Source organism: Denticeps clupeoides, chromosome 1 (assembly GCF_900700375.1).
Source record: "Denticeps clupeoides chromosome 1, fDenClu1.1, whole genome shotgun sequence".
Taxonomy (NCBI): Eukaryota; Metazoa; Chordata; class Actinopteri; order Clupeiformes; family Denticipitidae; genus Denticeps; species Denticeps clupeoides.
The window spans coordinates 38,732,919-38,751,071 of NC_041707.1; the positions used below are offsets into that span (position 1 = coordinate 38,732,919).

Here is an 18,153-nt window from a genome sequence, read left to right on the forward strand (position 1 = left end):
GGACGTCTGAGGACAGGGTGGAGTGGTGAGGTGGGACCTTTCAAACGAGCCAGGGGCAGACGGGGATGGAACCAGGGCGCGGTTTCTTCCACAGGAACACAGGCGTCCCTCGGGGGAGGACGGACGGGGTGCGAGACAGACAGCGTAACGGATCCGTGCTGCTTTTCTTCTCCACTGGTGGAATCGTTCACGCCAGTTTCCCAATTCACGTACGCTTTCGACATTTTTTGCAGCTTTGGGCCGAGCACTTCTGAATTGCAGTCTGAAAATACTTTTCAAAACACGCTGGAACTGATTTATTAGCAAAAAGACTACATTAATATTCTAAGGCGATTTTTCTGTCATTCCAATGATCAAATGTTCCCTTATCTTACTTATTATTACTATATACCGTTTTTTTTGTTCACTATATACAGCCGACATATTAACGTGGGCCCATAGAGATGCTAGATATAACAAGACAGGCCATGTTGTTTCAGCGAGCACATTCAATCTTCATCAAGGCCCAACTCCAGGAATTCATCCAGATATGACCCTGAATTAATTAATAGATACGTACACCAACAATGGACGTGCCAATATCCCCCGACGTGGTGTGGATAAGATCTGAAGTGCAGCCACACAATAATCAATATTCAATCATCATGGCTCTCTCTGTTTATAGGCCTATCGTTACTGTCATCAGTAATGTGTGTATATCACGAGCAGCTGTCATTTGTAATATGCTGTGAGATTTTGATCAAGGTGACGGGAAGATTTTCAGTATTCAGGTGTCAATATTTAAAGACATTGACGCGATCGCTGTAAATCAGCACCGCTTGGATGGCAGGCCCAGTGATCAATGTTCACCGTGACACCCCGCTGACCCGCATTAGGGTGTTCTGAACAGTGAGAGAGAAGGGTGAGACAGAGCTAGAAGGGGGCGGGCAGAAGACACCCAATACCAAAACAAATCCTGGCTGCAGGCTCTTTTGAACTGATTTGGATCAATTTGATTCAGTTGGCATTAGGAATCCAGATTCCAGGTGGTCTCTGGTGTCAAGAGTATTAAAATCTTACTATTCCATTTCTATATGATTATAAACGATCACTATATACCATAGTGCATAATATGATGGTATATAGTATGTATGATAACATACAATATTATTTATGATTACCTCCCTGATAGGGGATGGTAATCAATTATATATGTGTGTTTTCATTTTTAAATGAACAATAATTAATTTCACTGACCGTAAGTAAATGTTTCAAAATGACTCGTTCACTGGAGAGCCGACTCTATTCGTTCATGATCTGCGCACAGAGCGCTCATTAGTAAAGGTACGGACTCGTTCACTAGAGAGTCGACTCTGCTCGTTCATCGCGTTGAAGGGACGCAGCTCCAGTTCTGACTCCTCGTCACTTCTCGGCCGGCGGCTCCGCAGCGCTCGGTCCGCGGGACGCATGGCGGCTCTGCGCGGATAAACGCGTCATGGCTTCTCCCAGCTCCCCGTCGTCCGGCGGAGGGACGCCTTCGCCCACCGCCAAGGAGGGTCCGGCTCGTCAGGTGAGGCGTCTCCGGCCGCGTGAACGGCGGGTCCGGGATGGGACCAGCGTCCGCGCCTGACGACCTTTCCTCCGGGTCCGCGGTTCTGGAAGGACGGCGCCCTGCCGCCGAGAGACGTGCTGCCGTCATTTTTTTATTAACCTATTAAGCAGGCATGAATTATTGATCTTAATAACGCTGCTCATTGCTGATTTTGGGGTACGTCTCGGCATGCTTTCTTTCACTTAGACACGCGGGGCTGTGCAAAAGACTAACAAGCCGGTGCCTAAGCTGCCTCGAATTCATTCAAAGTAGCAAAAAGACCCGTTTTATTATAAACTTATTATAAACACTCCTCGTTTTCATCCCATTGGTTTGCGGAGTTGGGGGAGGCCGATACCCGGTTCACGCCCGGTTCACCATCAACATTACTGAGCCGTCCCACGGTCACTCTCTGCATTTACATTTACCACGTTTACCAGACACCCTTGTCAGTAGTTACAGGGACAGAGTCCCCCTGGAGACACTCAGGGTTGAGTGTCTTGCTCTGGGACACGATGGTAGTAAGTGGGGTTCGAACCCGGGTCTTCTGGTTCGCAGGCGACTGTGTCACCCGCTGGGCTACTACCACCCCGGCAGGGCGAGGCCAGATCAGGGGTCGGGGTCGCAGGGTGGACGGAGCAAACAGGGGGCCTGTCGGGTTACCAGGGCGACCGTAGCACTGAAACCTGACAATCCATCAGCCCTGACAGCCACCGGCGCCTAATTACAACGCTATTAGGGTGCGTTGAGTTGCCCGACTGCGTAATTGCCTAATTGGTTTGCATTCGGGGGGGCGTGTCTGACGGGACCATTTCTACGGCGCTGCCGGGTTTGCCGTCGCGCAGCAGCTCTGCCCTCCCCTCCCCTCCCCTCCCCTGTTCGGATTTTGCCCAGTCATCCTCCCCTCCGCAGTCCGTTCGCATTTAAAGTGCGTCCCTCTTTTTTTGGAACCCGCCCCCTGAAGCCTGGGAAAGGGCGCTCGGTCTCGGGGGGGTTTAGGTGACGGGTGTCTCTGTCGTGATATTGGCTTTTGTCACCTCAGTTCAACGAACGAGCGCTGGCTCCCGAGACGTGTCCTACCGGAATATGAACCCGTTATCTGGTTGTGTCCCGTATCATGGGCTTCAAATCCTGGGTATGCGGTTACGGAAGTCGGTAAAGAAGTCGGTAAAGAAGTGTCGTCCCCCCCCGGAGACACTCAGGGTTAAGCGTCTCGCTCGGGGACATGATGGTAGTAAGTGGGGTTGGAACCTGCCCGCCCAGAAGTAAATGAAGCGATGTGGAGCTGGAGAAGGTAGCGACCGCTGATCCCTGTTCTGAGGTCAGAGGTCATACTGGACACCCATTGGTGGGATCCGTGTGGACGGCCCCTGTCCCGCTGCTCTGACACGTTCAGTCCTCAGAAGAGCTTTAGATGGCTGTCCCTGTCAATGAACCGGTGCGCGGAACTACACTACGTAGAACACGCAGCACCAGCAAAGGTCCCCTCGCTCTCCACAGGCCAGATGGAGTAGGAAGACGGGCTGCTGCGCACGGCGGTTGCATTGATCCTCTGGCCTTGTCCGTGTGTGTGTGTGTGTGTGTGTGTGTGTGTTTTTTTATCAGGGAGGCTTCTTGTATGCATTTCTAACAACAATGCAGAAGCTTGTCTTGACTACTGAGTTACCGAGTGGGCTCATAGTTATTCTCGCTGACACATTTACATATTCCGTGTCCATTCCGTGTCTAACCCAGCAGAACTGGACCATATACAGTACAGGCCAAAAGTTTGGACACACCTTCTCATTCTTTATTTTCGTGACCATTTACGTTGGTAGATTCTCACTGAAGGCATCAAAACTATGAATGAACACATGTGGAGTTATGTACTTAACAAAAAAAGGTGAAATAAGTGAAAACTTGTTTTATATTCTAGTTTCTTTGCTCTGGTTACTGCTCCACCTGGACTGCAGGGCAATATTCATCATCATCATCGTCGTCACCATCATCGCCACAGAGGACCTTTGCTGGTGCTGCGTGTTCTACGTAGTGTAGTTCCGTGCACCGGTTCATTGACAGAGACAGCCATCTAAAGCTCTTCTGAGGACTGCACACTCTTGGCATTCTCTCGATGAGCTTCAAGAGGTCGTCACCTGAAATGCTTCTCCAACAGTCTTGAAGGAGTTCCCAGAGGTGTTTAGCACTTGTTGGGGTCCAGCTCACCCCAAACCATCTGGATTGGGTTCAAGTCCGGTGACTGTGGAGACCAGGTCTCCACTTTATGTTAAGTACATAACTCCACATGTGTTCATTCATAGTTTTGATGCCTTCAGTGAGAATCTACCAACGTAGATGGTCATGAACATAAAGAAAACACACTGAATGAGAAGGTGTCCAAACTTTTGACCTATAGTGTGTGTGTGTGTGTGTGTATATATACTGAAGAATATATTGTCACAAAAAATGTGTTAAATGATGAGTTGATGATTTTATTATAGAACATGTCTCGTCACAATTCTAAAGAATAAATAAATATTTAATCACCAGAATTAAATAAAAATGCACTATTAAGTAAAAATTCTTGCATGCGACCGACCCGCAAGTTGAGTCGTCATCCAGCTCCTTGTTACTTAACGGATTTACAAAGTTTTTATAACCCTGCCGAGCGCCTGAGGTCACGGGATGCTGACCCGCCCTGTGCATGGTGACCAGGTAATCCGTGTCAGGGGGACACTCTGAACTGGGACACGATGTGGAGAGAATTATTTTGATGAAAGGCACCTGTGATGGGTTTGCGCCGTGTGCTGATTGGTCAGTCGCCCTACAAACAACATGTACGATAAAACATGTATAAAGTGTTTTTTTTCATATTAACTGTATCAATTAATTTTTTTCTTATTATGAATCGTAAGGTGCCACCATTATCGCTAAAGCCGCTTCGCCGTCACAGTATATAAACACATGTATTACAACCTGTGTTACGTCCTAGCCTAGGGGTAATGACACGATGACCAATACGTGTAGCGAACCACAAGGAAGTTTATTGCAAAAGATGCGTAAACATAACAGGACATGGAAAAAGATGCGGGATCGGCAAAAAAAAAATTACGTAATTACGCCTAGGCATGTCCAACCTTTGTCTGAAACGCCGGCTTCTGGTTTGTCATCCCTCCCCCCCTTGGCAGATACCAATGCTCTTTATAAATAGGTGAAGGGCTTCAGTCCCAGCCAATCAAATGATGCCACCAACCGAACCACCAACCGGACAATCAAAGACGCACACCAACACTACCGTATATGGACGTAAGATCTGTGCCATGACCTGGTTGTGCCCACCGGTGTCTCCCCTGTACGTGAGCCCGCATTGTGTGCCGGTTCGCTTCACTTTTTAATCCCTGGTCAGACCCACGCTACCGTAATCACAATAACGTTCAGTTCTTGACAATCGTTTCAATGACATTTAATGAAAAGGTGAAGCGTCTTGAGGTGAAGCGTGCGGTACTCGCACCGTAACAGCTGACAAAGTGCCGTCCGGCGCTCACCTCTGCTTCGGGGATCGATAAATCCGAGGCCTGGCTCCGCTTGTAATACGAGAGCTTTTAATGATCCTGTAAGTAATGCGTCGCTCGTCGTTTTATGCGAAACGTTGTCTGAGTAGTGTTTTTACAAGAGCGTGTAGAGCAGTGTCATTACACAGGCCAAAATACGTTCTCACTTTTGGTTAAATTAGCGTGCAACCTATTCAAGGCCAACCAGCTGCAAGCTAGCCTGCTAGGGCTGCTCCATTTTGGCAAAAAAAATGCAGCGTCGCAACATTCTGCAGTGTCACGATCCGGTTACTCCGGGTCCGGAGTTCCATGTTGGTCCTGTGTAATGTTCCCTGATCGTGTTCGCCTGTGTATGATTGTATAAAGCTGCCCCGTTCGTGTCTGTTCGCGGTCGGGTCATGGCTTGGTGATGTTCCCCTTGTCCTGTCTACCATGTATTAATACCACGATGTCGTGATTATGTGTCCTTCTTCCTCTCCATGTCCAGCCAACGTGACATGCAGCCTTGACGACACACAAAGATTTTTGGAAGTATATAAATAGAAGTAAACATAATTGTCATGTAGCCGTGTGAATGATTCGGCACAGTTCTGTCCTGATTATAGGGGGTGGTAGTAGCCTAGTGGAGCCTAGTAGCCTCCTTGGTAGTAGCCTATTGGGTAACACACTCGCCTATGAACCAGAAGTCCCGGGTTCAAATCCCGCTTACTACCATTGTGTCCCTGAGCAAGACACTTAACCCTAAGTTGCTCCAGGGGGACTGTCCCCTGAAACTACTGATTGTAAGTCGCTCTGGATAAGGGCGTGTGATAAATGCCATAAATGTAAATGTAACTGTAACACACTCGCCTATAAACCAGAAGACCCAGGTTCAAATCCCACTTACTACCATTGTGTCCCTGAGCAAGAGACTTAACCCTGAGTGTCTCCAGGGGGGACTGTCCCTGTAACTACTGATTGTAGATCGCTCTGGATAAGGGCGTCTGGTAAATGCCGTAAATGTAAATATTTGTCCATCCATATCCTCACGCTGAAAATTCGGGTCAAGTTGGAATGCAGCAAATGGAATGTGGCAAAAGGAGAAGCTTAATCATGATTATCTTATCTTTTTGACACCGTTGGAAGCCAAAATTCAGGTCTGGGTGACTTTTTTGGCAGTTTGGTGGAGTGTTGAACGTACCGTACGGCTTGTTGGAAGGGATTGTCAGTGAGATTCCTCTGCTGGTAAAGCATACAGCAGATGGTGGCGGGTGGTGGACTTCGTCCCTGAGGAGTCTTCCTCAGTCCTGGCGCCCCGCCCAATCAGAATTGTCCTGAGCCTGGCATACTGATTGGACAGCAAAGAGGGTGAATGATGATGTCAGGATCCGGTCCGTAAGGGGGTCCCACATACTCTGAATCTCCCTTGATTCTAGATTGTTCTCACCTGTGTATGAATGTTCTCCGTTTGGTGATGTCTTGTCTAATTGTATTAAATCCCCTGTCTCGCATGGGGCAGTGGTGGCCTAGCAGTTAAGGAAGTTGCCCCATAATCAGAAGGTTGCCGGTTCGAATCCCGATCCGCCAAGGTGCCACTGAGGTGCCACTGAGCAAAGCACCGTCCCCACACACTGCTCCCCGGGCGCCTGTCATGGCCGCCCACTGCTCACTTAGGCTGATGGTTAAAAACAGAGGACACATTTCGTTGTGTCACCGTGTGCTGTGCTGCAGCGTTTCACAATGACAATCACTTCACTTTCACTTTTATGAATTTCTGCTGATGAAATTGGGTGGGAGTCACTGTCACGGTCACAACCTGTTTAGCACCATTATATATCTTCTGTAGTGTTTTCAATCATTTTTACTCCAGGTCCAGTGTTGACATGAATTGGCATTATTCTGGCAATTTACTATAACGTTGAACCATTTATCATGTTTTTCTTCTGTGATGGTCTTCTGTGGCTGGTCAATATGGAGATTATAACATTTATTATAACATTGAACCATTTATCATGTTTTTCTTCTGTGATGGTCTTCTGTGACTGGTCAATATGGAGATTATAACATTTATTATAACATTGAACCATTTATCATGTTTTTCTTCTGTGATGGTCTTCTGTGACTGGTCAATATGGAGATTATAACATTTATTATAACATTGAACCATTTATCATGTTTTTCTTCTGTGATGGTCTTCTGTGGCTGGTCAATATGGAGATTATAACATTTATTATAACATTGAACCATTTATCATGTTTTTCTTCTGTGATGGTCTTCTGTGGCTGGTCAATATGGAGATTATAACATTTATTATAACATTGAACCATTTATCATGTTTTTCTTCTGTGATGGTCTTCTGTGGCTGGTCAATATGGAGATTATAACATTTATTATAACATTGAACCATTTATCATGTTTTTCTTCTGTGATGGTCTTCTGTGGATGGTCGATATGGAGATACACATCATCTTGTTAGTGAAATAAAAGGTTAGCTGAATATTCTGCTCTATGAAGCTCTCACAATAACCGAATTATTCTCATGTTAGGCGAGTGCTACAACGTACAGTAATGGAATCGTGTGAAATCATCAGGCTCAGGTAGGTGGTGTTGTGTGTGTGTGTCTGTGTGTATTGGCTAGTGTGAATCTGCAGCTCAGCAGTACCGGGCCACGGGCCACAGCTCTCTCGCCCAGAACTCCGAAGTGGCCCGCTCACCTCTGAGATTTTGGGGCAGGCTCAGCGTCTCTCGGAGCCACGGAGCACCGTGCCTGATGCCGTCCAGCATGTGGGTTTCCTGCAGGACGGTCTGTGTGCATGAGCAGGTTGTGGACCCTGCCTAGTGCTGAGAGTCTGACCATGGAAAATGGAAAAGGACACAGGTCGCGTGATGTAAACAACTCCATACATTTACATTTACGACATTTATTGGACATACTTATCCAGAGTGACGTACAAGCAGTAGTTACAGGGACAGTCCCCCCTGGAGACACTCAGAGTTAAGTGTCTTGCTTAGGGACACAATGGTAGTAAGAGCTTCAAGAGGTCGTCACCTGAAATGGATTTCCAACAGTCTTGAAGGAGTTCCCAGAGGTGTTTAGCACTTGTTGGTCCACTCGACTGGGTTCAGGTCCGGTGACTGTGGAGGTCAGGTCTCCACTTTTTGTTAAGCACGTAACTCCACATGTGTTCATTCATAGTTTTGATGCCTTCAGTGAGAATCTACCAACGTAAATAGTCATAAAAATAAAGAAAACACGTTGAATGAGAAGGTGTGTCAAAACGTTTGGCCTGTACTGTATGTGATTTGCAAATGATTATCATAAAACTCTATTGCACATCTTTCTGTATTAGATGAATGTAAGAAGAATGTATTACAGAATCTTATTATCAGGAAAAGTCACGTGAATCACCCGTTTTGAAGAAGATCCAAGAAGGTGCAGTTACATCAGACTGGGGCATCTTTTAAATGCGGCAGTAAAGTGATACAGCGTTTCTTCTGCTACTGATACAAAAATCGATGCCCCCGGATCCACTATCAGTGTATTAAGGTTTCCGTCGAAACATTGTGAGTTTTCAATAGCAGCTAAACAATGTTGTGTACTGGAGACAATCCTTGCCACGCAGCAGTGATTTATGATGGAATTCAGTATTTAAAAAAAAAATTGAAGTTTTACTTCTGCAGAATCAGCATTGTGATGACATCGCTGATGTTGTCTCTTTCTACTGCACAAGGTCGGAATGCTGTGCTTCCATGGGAATGGGAGACCGCCGGCGACTGACATTACTACTGTGAAGACATGTTGCTTAGGGCACAAAAAGCAGGTGTGGGAGAATAAAGACTTAAGCGCAGCCCCCCCCCCCGGATGAAATTGGATGATGGATTAGACTGGATTTAGAGGATCGCTGATGTCAAGCCTTTTGAAATGGCAAAGGGAATGAAATTAGACCATCTGCTAATTGTCCCCTTAACATGATAGAGAGACATGCTTCTGTCTTTCTTACATTACGCTACTGCCAGCGGGTGGGGTTTAAAATGAAAATGATGCAGCGAGGCGGGAGGTCATGTGATTTATTGTGTTGCTTGGCACATACCTGTTTAGTCGTTGCAGGTTGCGGGAGATGGTCAGGCTGAGCCCGGTTTGATAAAAGTTGAATGTATATTAGGGATGGGCCTGATCCGATACGGCAATAATTTCATGTACGTATCGGGTGTCTGACAGACAGGGCCGAACTACAATACATTTTACAGTCCGTAATGTCAGCTCCGGTGAACTTTGACCTCTGCGCGCTGTGACGTGTTGTCGCGCGATCGATGGAAACAAAGCATTGAAGATGCAGGAGAGGTCGATCATGGCAGCGAGTGTGTTGAAGGTGCAGCGCTTCGTGGTTTCTGACAGCCAAACCGCATTGAACTGTGTTGAAATAGTAAAGCTTTAATAATGAACGATAACACAAGATAACCAGATCAGTTGATCCTCTGCAGCGACCCAAAATGGGAGCGGCCGAATGACGAAGAGTCTGTTAGTAGAGACATATTTAATAGACATGATAGTAATATTAAAGCAGTAAAATTTACCTGTGTACTCAGAGTGGGTATTGGTACCTGCAGTAATGTTTCGGGATCAGATGTGGCTCGGCCATCCCTAACATACGTAAGAGCGTGCATTCATCAGCTGACACCGTTCAATACATGTCAAAGCGTTTATGAAATGTCTAACGAAATGCACCCCAAATGCACCCTGGGGTGCATGTTGTGAAGATGGGAAGTAGATCCAGAGCCAGCGTTGTACTTTTACCGGTTCCACTGTGACATTGTGTGTACTAGCTAGTTAGCAAGATATAAAGATCAAATTTGCCCGGCTCAAGCCGGATCTCATCTATATCTTCTTCAAGAAGAGTCACAGGGATGCATCATAATGCGACTTCCGTTACAATGACACTGTTTGGTGTCATTTCCAAATCACATTAAAGTGAAGTAATTGTCACTTGTGATACACAGCAGCACAGCACGCGGTGAACACAGTGAAATTTGTCCTTTGCATTTAACCCATCCCCCTTGGTGAGCAGTGGGCACCCATGACAGGGGTGCCGGGGAGCAGTGTGTGGGGACGGTGCTTTGCTCAGTGGCACCTCAGTGGCACCTTGGCGGATCGGGATTCGAACCGGCAACCTTCTAATTATGGGGGCACTTCCTTAACTGCTAGGGCACCGCTGCCCCTGGAATTTGTCCCCTTATGACGTCATAAGGGGAAAGGTTACCTCCCATTTCTCATGCTTTTTCCGTCCAGAGAATTTCCCGCCCCTCCCCTAAAGCATTATCTCCACCCACCGTTATGGCTTCCAAATGTGTGAAGCATTGCAGTCACTCTGTGATTTAATGTAAAAATGAGCACTAATTTTTTAGTTCCGTCAATCGAGACTGAAGAACCAGCGGGTTCATTTAATTTTTATTCTGGAAAAACGGCAACACGAATTCCTGTCTGCGGCAAACATTGTGGTTGGTGAACGGTGTTGATGACGACTTTTCCGCGAATGCCCGCTCAACTTCTATTGGCCGCTCTCCTCCTTGTGCCGCCTCCCTCCTCCTCATTAGCATAATGTAATAATCTCATTGTGGGACTGGATCGAAGTGGCTGTAATTCTGCACCGCGGCTGAATTTCGGAAAGAGACATCAGGACCAACAAGACCGATATAAAAGCAAAAAAAAATTGATGTCAGGGGACCTTTAAGCCAAAAAAATCTGAACTGAATCTGAATAAGTCACACCAACAAAAGTGGATTTACAAGCCAAACTTTCAAATCCACTCGGAATTTTTCATTAGAAACTAGGTGTGATTCTAGTGGAATGTCTGTTTTTTTTTTTTATCTGGCCAAAAACAATGCAGTGTTCTAGTTCTAGAAGACTGCAGACTTCTAGAGAACCGAGAGAGTACACTGACCCAGAACTGGAGTTTTACTGTAAACTGGATCCCTCATCCGTTTTTTTTTTACCGTGAAATGCATTGACCGTTATTGTGACGTGGAGAACTGATCTGAAATCAGCCTAGCGAAAGCAAGGAAGGCTCTCGTCGTGATGGAGGCCGTTCGTTTTTCTCCTTCAAGTGGTTTTAATAATAAAAAAGGGAGGGAGCGAGGGAAAGTGCGCAGAACCGGTCACCGGAACAATGGAAATACTTTCCACATTCCACAGTCCCTGCCAGCGCTCACTGAAATAGTGTCTGCGGTATCTGCCGAATAAGGGACGGGTTATTTATGGCACGAAAGCTTTCATGAAATAGTTCCCGTAATACAATTACATCAGAAATGTTGCATTCATATGAGCAACACTTCTAGATGGCAAGCAAGTCATACGTCTTTGTAACGACTGTGGAAAGACCACGTAATTACAACGTATAGAGAGTGTCGTATAAATATCTAACGTTATATCTACCGGCCAGTCAGTTACTCAGAAATGCATTTAGAGGTGCAGCCATGCTGTCGACATTAAATTATATTGCATTCATTTAGCAGAGGCTTTTACGCGGAGTGGTCTGGACGGAGTCTTTATAATTGAGTTCGGGCAGGTGGACGCTGGCGTGGATCAGCCGTTGGAACGAGATTCAGGGCTGGTCAGTGGCGGGGCACATCACGTCGCTGTTTTTTCATTATTATTCATATGCATGTAAATGACAGCACGAAGGGAAGCACGCTCGTTTTACACATGGTCTCAGTTTGGCAGGAGATGGGGGTCAGAGGTCATTAGCAACTTGTCAATGGTAACCAAAAGCAAATGGAACCCGTTGGAAGAGTCTACGAACAGACAACGTGTCTGAAACGAATATATGCAGCCGTAAACAAATGTACCTTCTGTGGATACGTTCACATATCTAACTTTCTGGTTACGAAATGAACTTGGTTCGATCCTGTCACTTTCACGTACATCAGGGTAGTATTTACTATGATTTAATATTTAATATGACTCTGCTTTACATTTAAATTTACAGCATTTACCAGACGCCCTTATCCAGAGCGACTTACAGTCAGTAGTTCCAGGGACAGTCCCCCCCCCTGGAGACACTCAGGGTTAAGTGTCTTGCTCATTGGTAGTAAGTGGGGTTTGAACCCACTAGGCTACTACCACACTTCTACCACTCTGCTTGATCATCCGTGTGCTTAGAATATAGAATATGTAAGAATATTGGAAAATAGAATATGAGGGCAGCATTAGGCCACGTCGGTGTGTTCTATGCCTCCATATCCAGTCACAATTGAGGGGTGAGGGGTTGACCTTTCACCTTTAACCCCCATACTGAACCTTACTGCTGAGCATTCAGCAGCCTTTATGGTTTTTTTAATCGTTTTTCCAACGTGTTTCTTCCCTCTCGTTTACTGCATGTTCGCATTTGTCAGTTCGTTGGACAGAGACAGGGGTTAGGAGGAGACGACCCCCCCGGTCTCCATCTGTCCTTTCCCTGCCCTCGTTCGGTCCAAGCGAGGCTACGTGACCTGACCCTGCCTGGTCACCATGGGGGTTTGCTGGGTTTGAGTGTGTTACCCCATTCTAGACCAAATCAAACCAAACATCTTTTGGAGGTAGAACCAACACCAACCAACACCAAACCACCAACCAACCAGACGTGGCAAAACTGAGGCAACGCACCCATGAAACGCCATAGTAATCCATAGTAATCCAGAAACCAATCTCCAACCTCGTCCTCCACAGAAGTAAGTTCACTGCCTTCATTACACATGTGCTGGTCTGTACATACTGGAGGACTCCATGTTGGCCCAGGACCCTGGCCCTGACGTTAAGGTTCGTAACGTACCTGAGCCGTTACACAATAAAACTACGAAAGCTTGTCTTCTTACGCTGGCATAATGATATTAAGTTATTATCCATAAAAGCAGAGGGTTTCATGAGTTCAGATATAGATACCAACGGATATCAGGGTCCGTGTGGCAAAAGGTATAAAAATAAAGCGAACCTAATAAAAGATCTAGTTTTTATCAGCAGGAACTTGATTTTTTCGAATTTATGATCTGTCATCCTGTCTCTGTCTCTACTGATTGTAAGCTGCTCTGGATAAGGGCGTCTGATAAATGCTCTAAATGTAAATGTAAATGCTGCGTCCGCCGCACCCGTCTCCTGTCATGTCCGCCTGCACCGAAATCGTGAACGCTGACTAGACAGAAAAATAGAATATTTTATATTGACCTAATATTTTTATATTGACGTATTGAAAATAAACCAGTCAATCCTGCTGTAACCTGGTTTATTTAAATTACGTCAATTTAAAAATTACATTTGGCAGACGCCCTTATCCAGGGCGACTTACAATGTTCCATCAATGAAGTGATCAGTTCTGGTTCATTAGGACTCAAACCATGAATACAATCATTTTACTCACAATTCACTCTTACATGATCAGACTATAAGAAGGTTACAAGTTAAGCTAAATATTCTCTAAAGAGGAAGGCGTTAAGCGGCTGTCCTGACCTCGAGAGGAGCTTCATTCCGGCACCGTGGGGGGCGAGACAGAGAAGAGTCTAGTGGTCTTTAGCGGTGGAGGGAAAAGGCCGAATAAGTCTGACATTATAATATTATATTATATTAATATTCATTATATTATTGTCAGCCTGCGAGTTCGGGGACGAACTTGCAGACATGCTCGGAGCGAGGGGACAAGTCGTCGCACGTGGAGAGGACACTGGGAGAGCTGGGGAGGAGGACCGGAGGTGCTTGGCCTGGAACTCTGGCTCCGTGTGGAGCAGCAGGGAAGGAGGTGATGGGATGAGGCTGGGGTGGACCGGGACAGAGGAGACCAGTCTTGGGTGGCAGGAAGGTGGGGTAACGTATTGTCGTAGCAAAAGGGGCAGGCAAACTCGAGGTCGTGGCCACAGATTCAGAATTAATTATTCAATCAATCAATGATTGGTTGATTGATTTTGTATTTATATTCAATCAACCGATCAATCAATCCATTTATAGGCAGACAATTATATTAATATATTAATTATATTTTTAGTGGATCATTTTAAAAGATATGCTGCAATGCAGACGTGCCTTTTGGTGTAGAAGGGTGAACGTGCTCATAAATGAAGTGCGTTTCTGCCTGTGTGGAAGAAGGTCGAGTGTGTGCATGTGTGTGTGTGTGTGTGTGTGTGTGTGTGTGTGAACGAGTAAACGCGAAAGCGTGACTGTGTAAAAAGGAACGGAGTTGCCGGGGCGCTCAGTGGGAAGCTGAGGCCGACCTTGGCGGAAAGATTGGGGACAGTGGTGGCCTAGCGGTTAAGAAAGTGGCCCCGAAAATCAGAAGGTTGCTGGTTCGAATCCCGATCCGCCAAGGTGCCACTGAGCAAAGCACCGTCCCCACACACCTGTCATGGCTGCCCACTGCTCACCAAGGGTGATGGGTTAAATGCAGAGGACACATTTCACTGTGTTTACCGTGTGCTGTGCTGCTGTGTATCACAAGTGACAATCACTTCACACTTTATGAAAAGTGATAAAGTTATGAGCTTTCATGTGATAGGCCGGTTTAATGAATGACGCTTGGAGGAGGGACACATATGCAGCACGGCTGCTTACAGCGGAACCAGAATTTAAAAAATGACATATCAAAAATGATAAATATGATGATATAATATGCATATATATATATGTTTCGGACCATGTTACTGGTGTTTAAAATCAGATGTCTGAATTAAGTGTATCAGTGACACCTCAGCAGAACAGGCCCGGTGCTCAGACGGGAGGGTGACAAAACTAAAAATAGCCCGGGTGGCTAAACGGGGAGCCGCACATGCCATCGGGCGCAACGTCCTGGCGCTGCGAATGCATGCAACAGAGACAGGAGCTTGGAATTTTTTTTCTTGATCCTCCACAAACACCCTGTCCCGATGCATCCAGATTTTTTTTCAGCGCGGATGCTTAAAAGTGGCTTAAAAGTAAAAACATTTGAATTTTGGGGGGCGTGGCCAGTAAATGCAGCTTCACGGCGCGTTTCCACGCTTGGTTCACGCAGACTTTTGACGACGCAACTTCAGTTTTGACCCCCTGACTTGAAAACAGTAATGGAATAAATGCTGCAAATGCAATAAGAGCAATATTGAACTGATGTCATAGAAAAATCATTTTTGGGACCTTTTTAAAATCCACTTCACTTCACTTCAGAGGAAGCAGAGCCGCATGTAATGTGATATCGTGGTAAACACTGTGCCCCGCTGGTCTCTGGCCCTCCGAGTTATGGCGGAAATTTAGCCAGCGAGGTGGAATTGTGAATCGGAGGTCTGCTTTCTGACGAAGCGGCGCCACCTAGGGATGGAACCGGGCAGCGCGCGTCGCCTGATCAGGTACGAGGGTGACAACCACACGGGCGAAGCGAAATTGAGATATTCGTATGAAATGAAAGCTGTTTCTGAATTCCGAATAACTAGTAATAGTTATTTTATTAGTTATTAAACTGTACAGATGCGGTTCATGCTTGTGACTTGGTATAAAACAGTTTTTGTTTATAACATTTGCACTGAATATAATTCATGTCATGTCATCTAATGTCCTAAAATCTGTCCCCAACAGCAGGTTATGACTGGCAGTAGAATCTGAGGACGGTGTGTGTGTATGCTGAAAAAGAACATTAGAACAGGAAGGACAAGGTCGGATGAAGCCTCTGCTGGCTCTGTCATGGTTCTCGGACCAGAAGCCGTCTGCAGGGAGTCGGATGATGTCTGCGTGGTTGCCAGACATGGCTGCCGCCTTATAACGGGGTGGAGTGGAGCAGAGGACCCAAGCGGCTCTTCGCTCCCCGCTGTAGTGCCAGTAACTCCGCGACGGTGACATCACAGGCGTGATCGAATCGGTCTGAGATGCTCTAGTCTTCTAATTCTCAATGTTAGATTGGGTTACGGTAATCCCATGATGCACTTCTGTAGGCGTAAGATGATCTGAGGGCCCCAATGATGTAAAATGGTGTGTATGTGTGTGTGTGTGTGTGTGCATTTTTAACATTAATCTTAATAAGAACATGATACAAATAAACATGGCCTGTATTTGAATCTTAAAAGCATTTATGAATTATTATGTGCATAATAGGTAGTATTAGCTGAGGACAAAAACGGACTAAAAGTAGGAAATAGAAGTTGATGTCTTTCTAATTAAACATGGATTGTAACACACCAGAGAAAAACGCTATGCACACAATACGGAGAGACACGGAGGTAGTGCAAGGTGACCACAATATAACAGGCCACAGAATACAATAATGATAACAAGTTATGGATCTGTTGTTAAAATATATATATTTATAATCATTCCATTTTAATGGTAGGAAGGGTTGAACAGGATAGTGTGTAACACGCTCACCTACGAACCAAAAGACAAAGTCCCAGGTTCAAACCCCACTTACTACCATTGTGTCCCTGAGCAGGACAGTCAACCCAGGAGTGTCTCCAGGGGGAGACTGTCCCTGTAACTACCGATTGTAAGTCGCACTGGATAAGGGCGTCTGGTAAATGTCGTAAATGTAGGAGGATTATAGAAATAAAAATGTTGATAAAAATGATGGATCTGTATTATGTAGTGATTTGCCTCTTGTGTTTAAGGTTAATCAGACTTTAAAAAATACATTTTAAAGCATTCCATGGCACATGTTCTACTCTTACTGTGTTGCATGTTCTCTCGTCTGGAGTGAAAGAGGACCCTTGAGCTGGGATTCTTCACATTCCTCAGTTTTTTTCAGGACTTGGTGTTGGTCTGGGGGTCCGGGACAATCGGTGTCTCTGGTTCGATTCTGCTTTGTCTTTTTTTTTGGTGGTGTGTTGCAGCCTTCACAGGCCCAGTCCATCAAGGTAGAACCCTGGGTTCTTCAGCAGTGGAGGTTCTGCATTGACATTTTTCCATGTTTCTGGCTGATGTGACAACAGAGGGTTGTGCAGGCGTTTCTGGGGCAGCAGTGGGGTCCTGGTTTATGTTTGTCACGCATGGTACGTGGGATCCTCATCGGGAATTAATTCCAAAACACACATTTTGGTCATCAATGTTAAAATTTTGATGACTGATTAACAACGCCTGATTCATTGGCTCTCTGGGACAATGGCTTTGTGCGACCACAAGGAGGCGACTTAACATCTGTAATCGTTCTGCAGTTTTAGTAACACCACTGCGCACCACTATATATATATATATATACACACACACACCCTACTCCCTTTATCATAATCTTTTTAATATATATATAACACCACTGCATGCATATATACACACACACACACACACATATATACATATATATACATATATATATATATGCGCATGCAGTGGTGTTATATATATATAAAAAAGATTATGATATAGGGAGTAGGGTGGTCTCTGGAGAAGGGCGTCTGATAAATGCTGTAAATGTAAATGTACATGAGTAGGATGACAGCCTGAACACTTGTTTTCTTACATAGTAATCTGTACTAATTTCCATCAAGGCATATTCATCACACCTATTACTACATCAAGTTTGGTCACCATAACGGAATCAAATTCAGAACTGTTCATTCCAGATGAATATTTGAATATTTTTTAATATTGTCATTCATTCTGAGAACAGTGTACGCGGCTGTTGTGCTGTGCTCTGCCCCCTTGTGGCCTCTCGGAGAACAGCAGCGACCCCTCCCTCTGCTGTATTGTAGAAGAAGTGAAGTGAAACACTGCAGCACAGCACACGGTGACACAACGAAATGTGTCCTCTGTGTTTAACCATCACCCTTGGTGAGCAGTGGGCACCATGACAGGCGCCCAGGGAGCAGCGTGTGGGGATGACGCTTTGCGGATCGGGATGGATTGGCCGATGTCTGCTGGTTAGCCATGCGTCTTCTGCCCCGGGGCGCCTTGATGCAGAAGCTCTTCATTAACGTTGCCAGCATCCCAGAATAGGTGTCATTCATTTCGAGCAGCAGAATCTGTGCTATTAATGGAGGCAAGTCATTTTCTCACGAAATCCAGAATTCTCCATCATGGCTGACATAATGTGGATGGAGAAGATATTATTTCTATGAAATATAGGCCAAATGAAGAAAGAGTCGTGTTTTGGAGACTCTACAAAATAATAT

At 45.6% G+C, this 18,153-nt stretch overlaps 1 protein-coding gene across 1 annotated transcript in view; it reads left to right on the forward strand.

Moving 5' to 3' along the window:
* Positions 1-1,363: 1,363 nt before the first annotated feature.
* The window catches only part of ank2b (ankyrin 2b, neuronal), a 105,233-nt gene continuing 88,443 nt past the window's right edge, over positions 1,364-18,153 (forward strand). Inside the window, exon 1 of the mRNA XM_028981746.1 lies at positions 1,364-1,549. Within this exon, the coding sequence (XP_028837579.1) occupies positions 1,475-1,549 (75 nt within the window). The 5' untranslated portion in view covers positions 1,364-1,474. The remainder of the gene's footprint in view (positions 1,550-18,153) is intronic.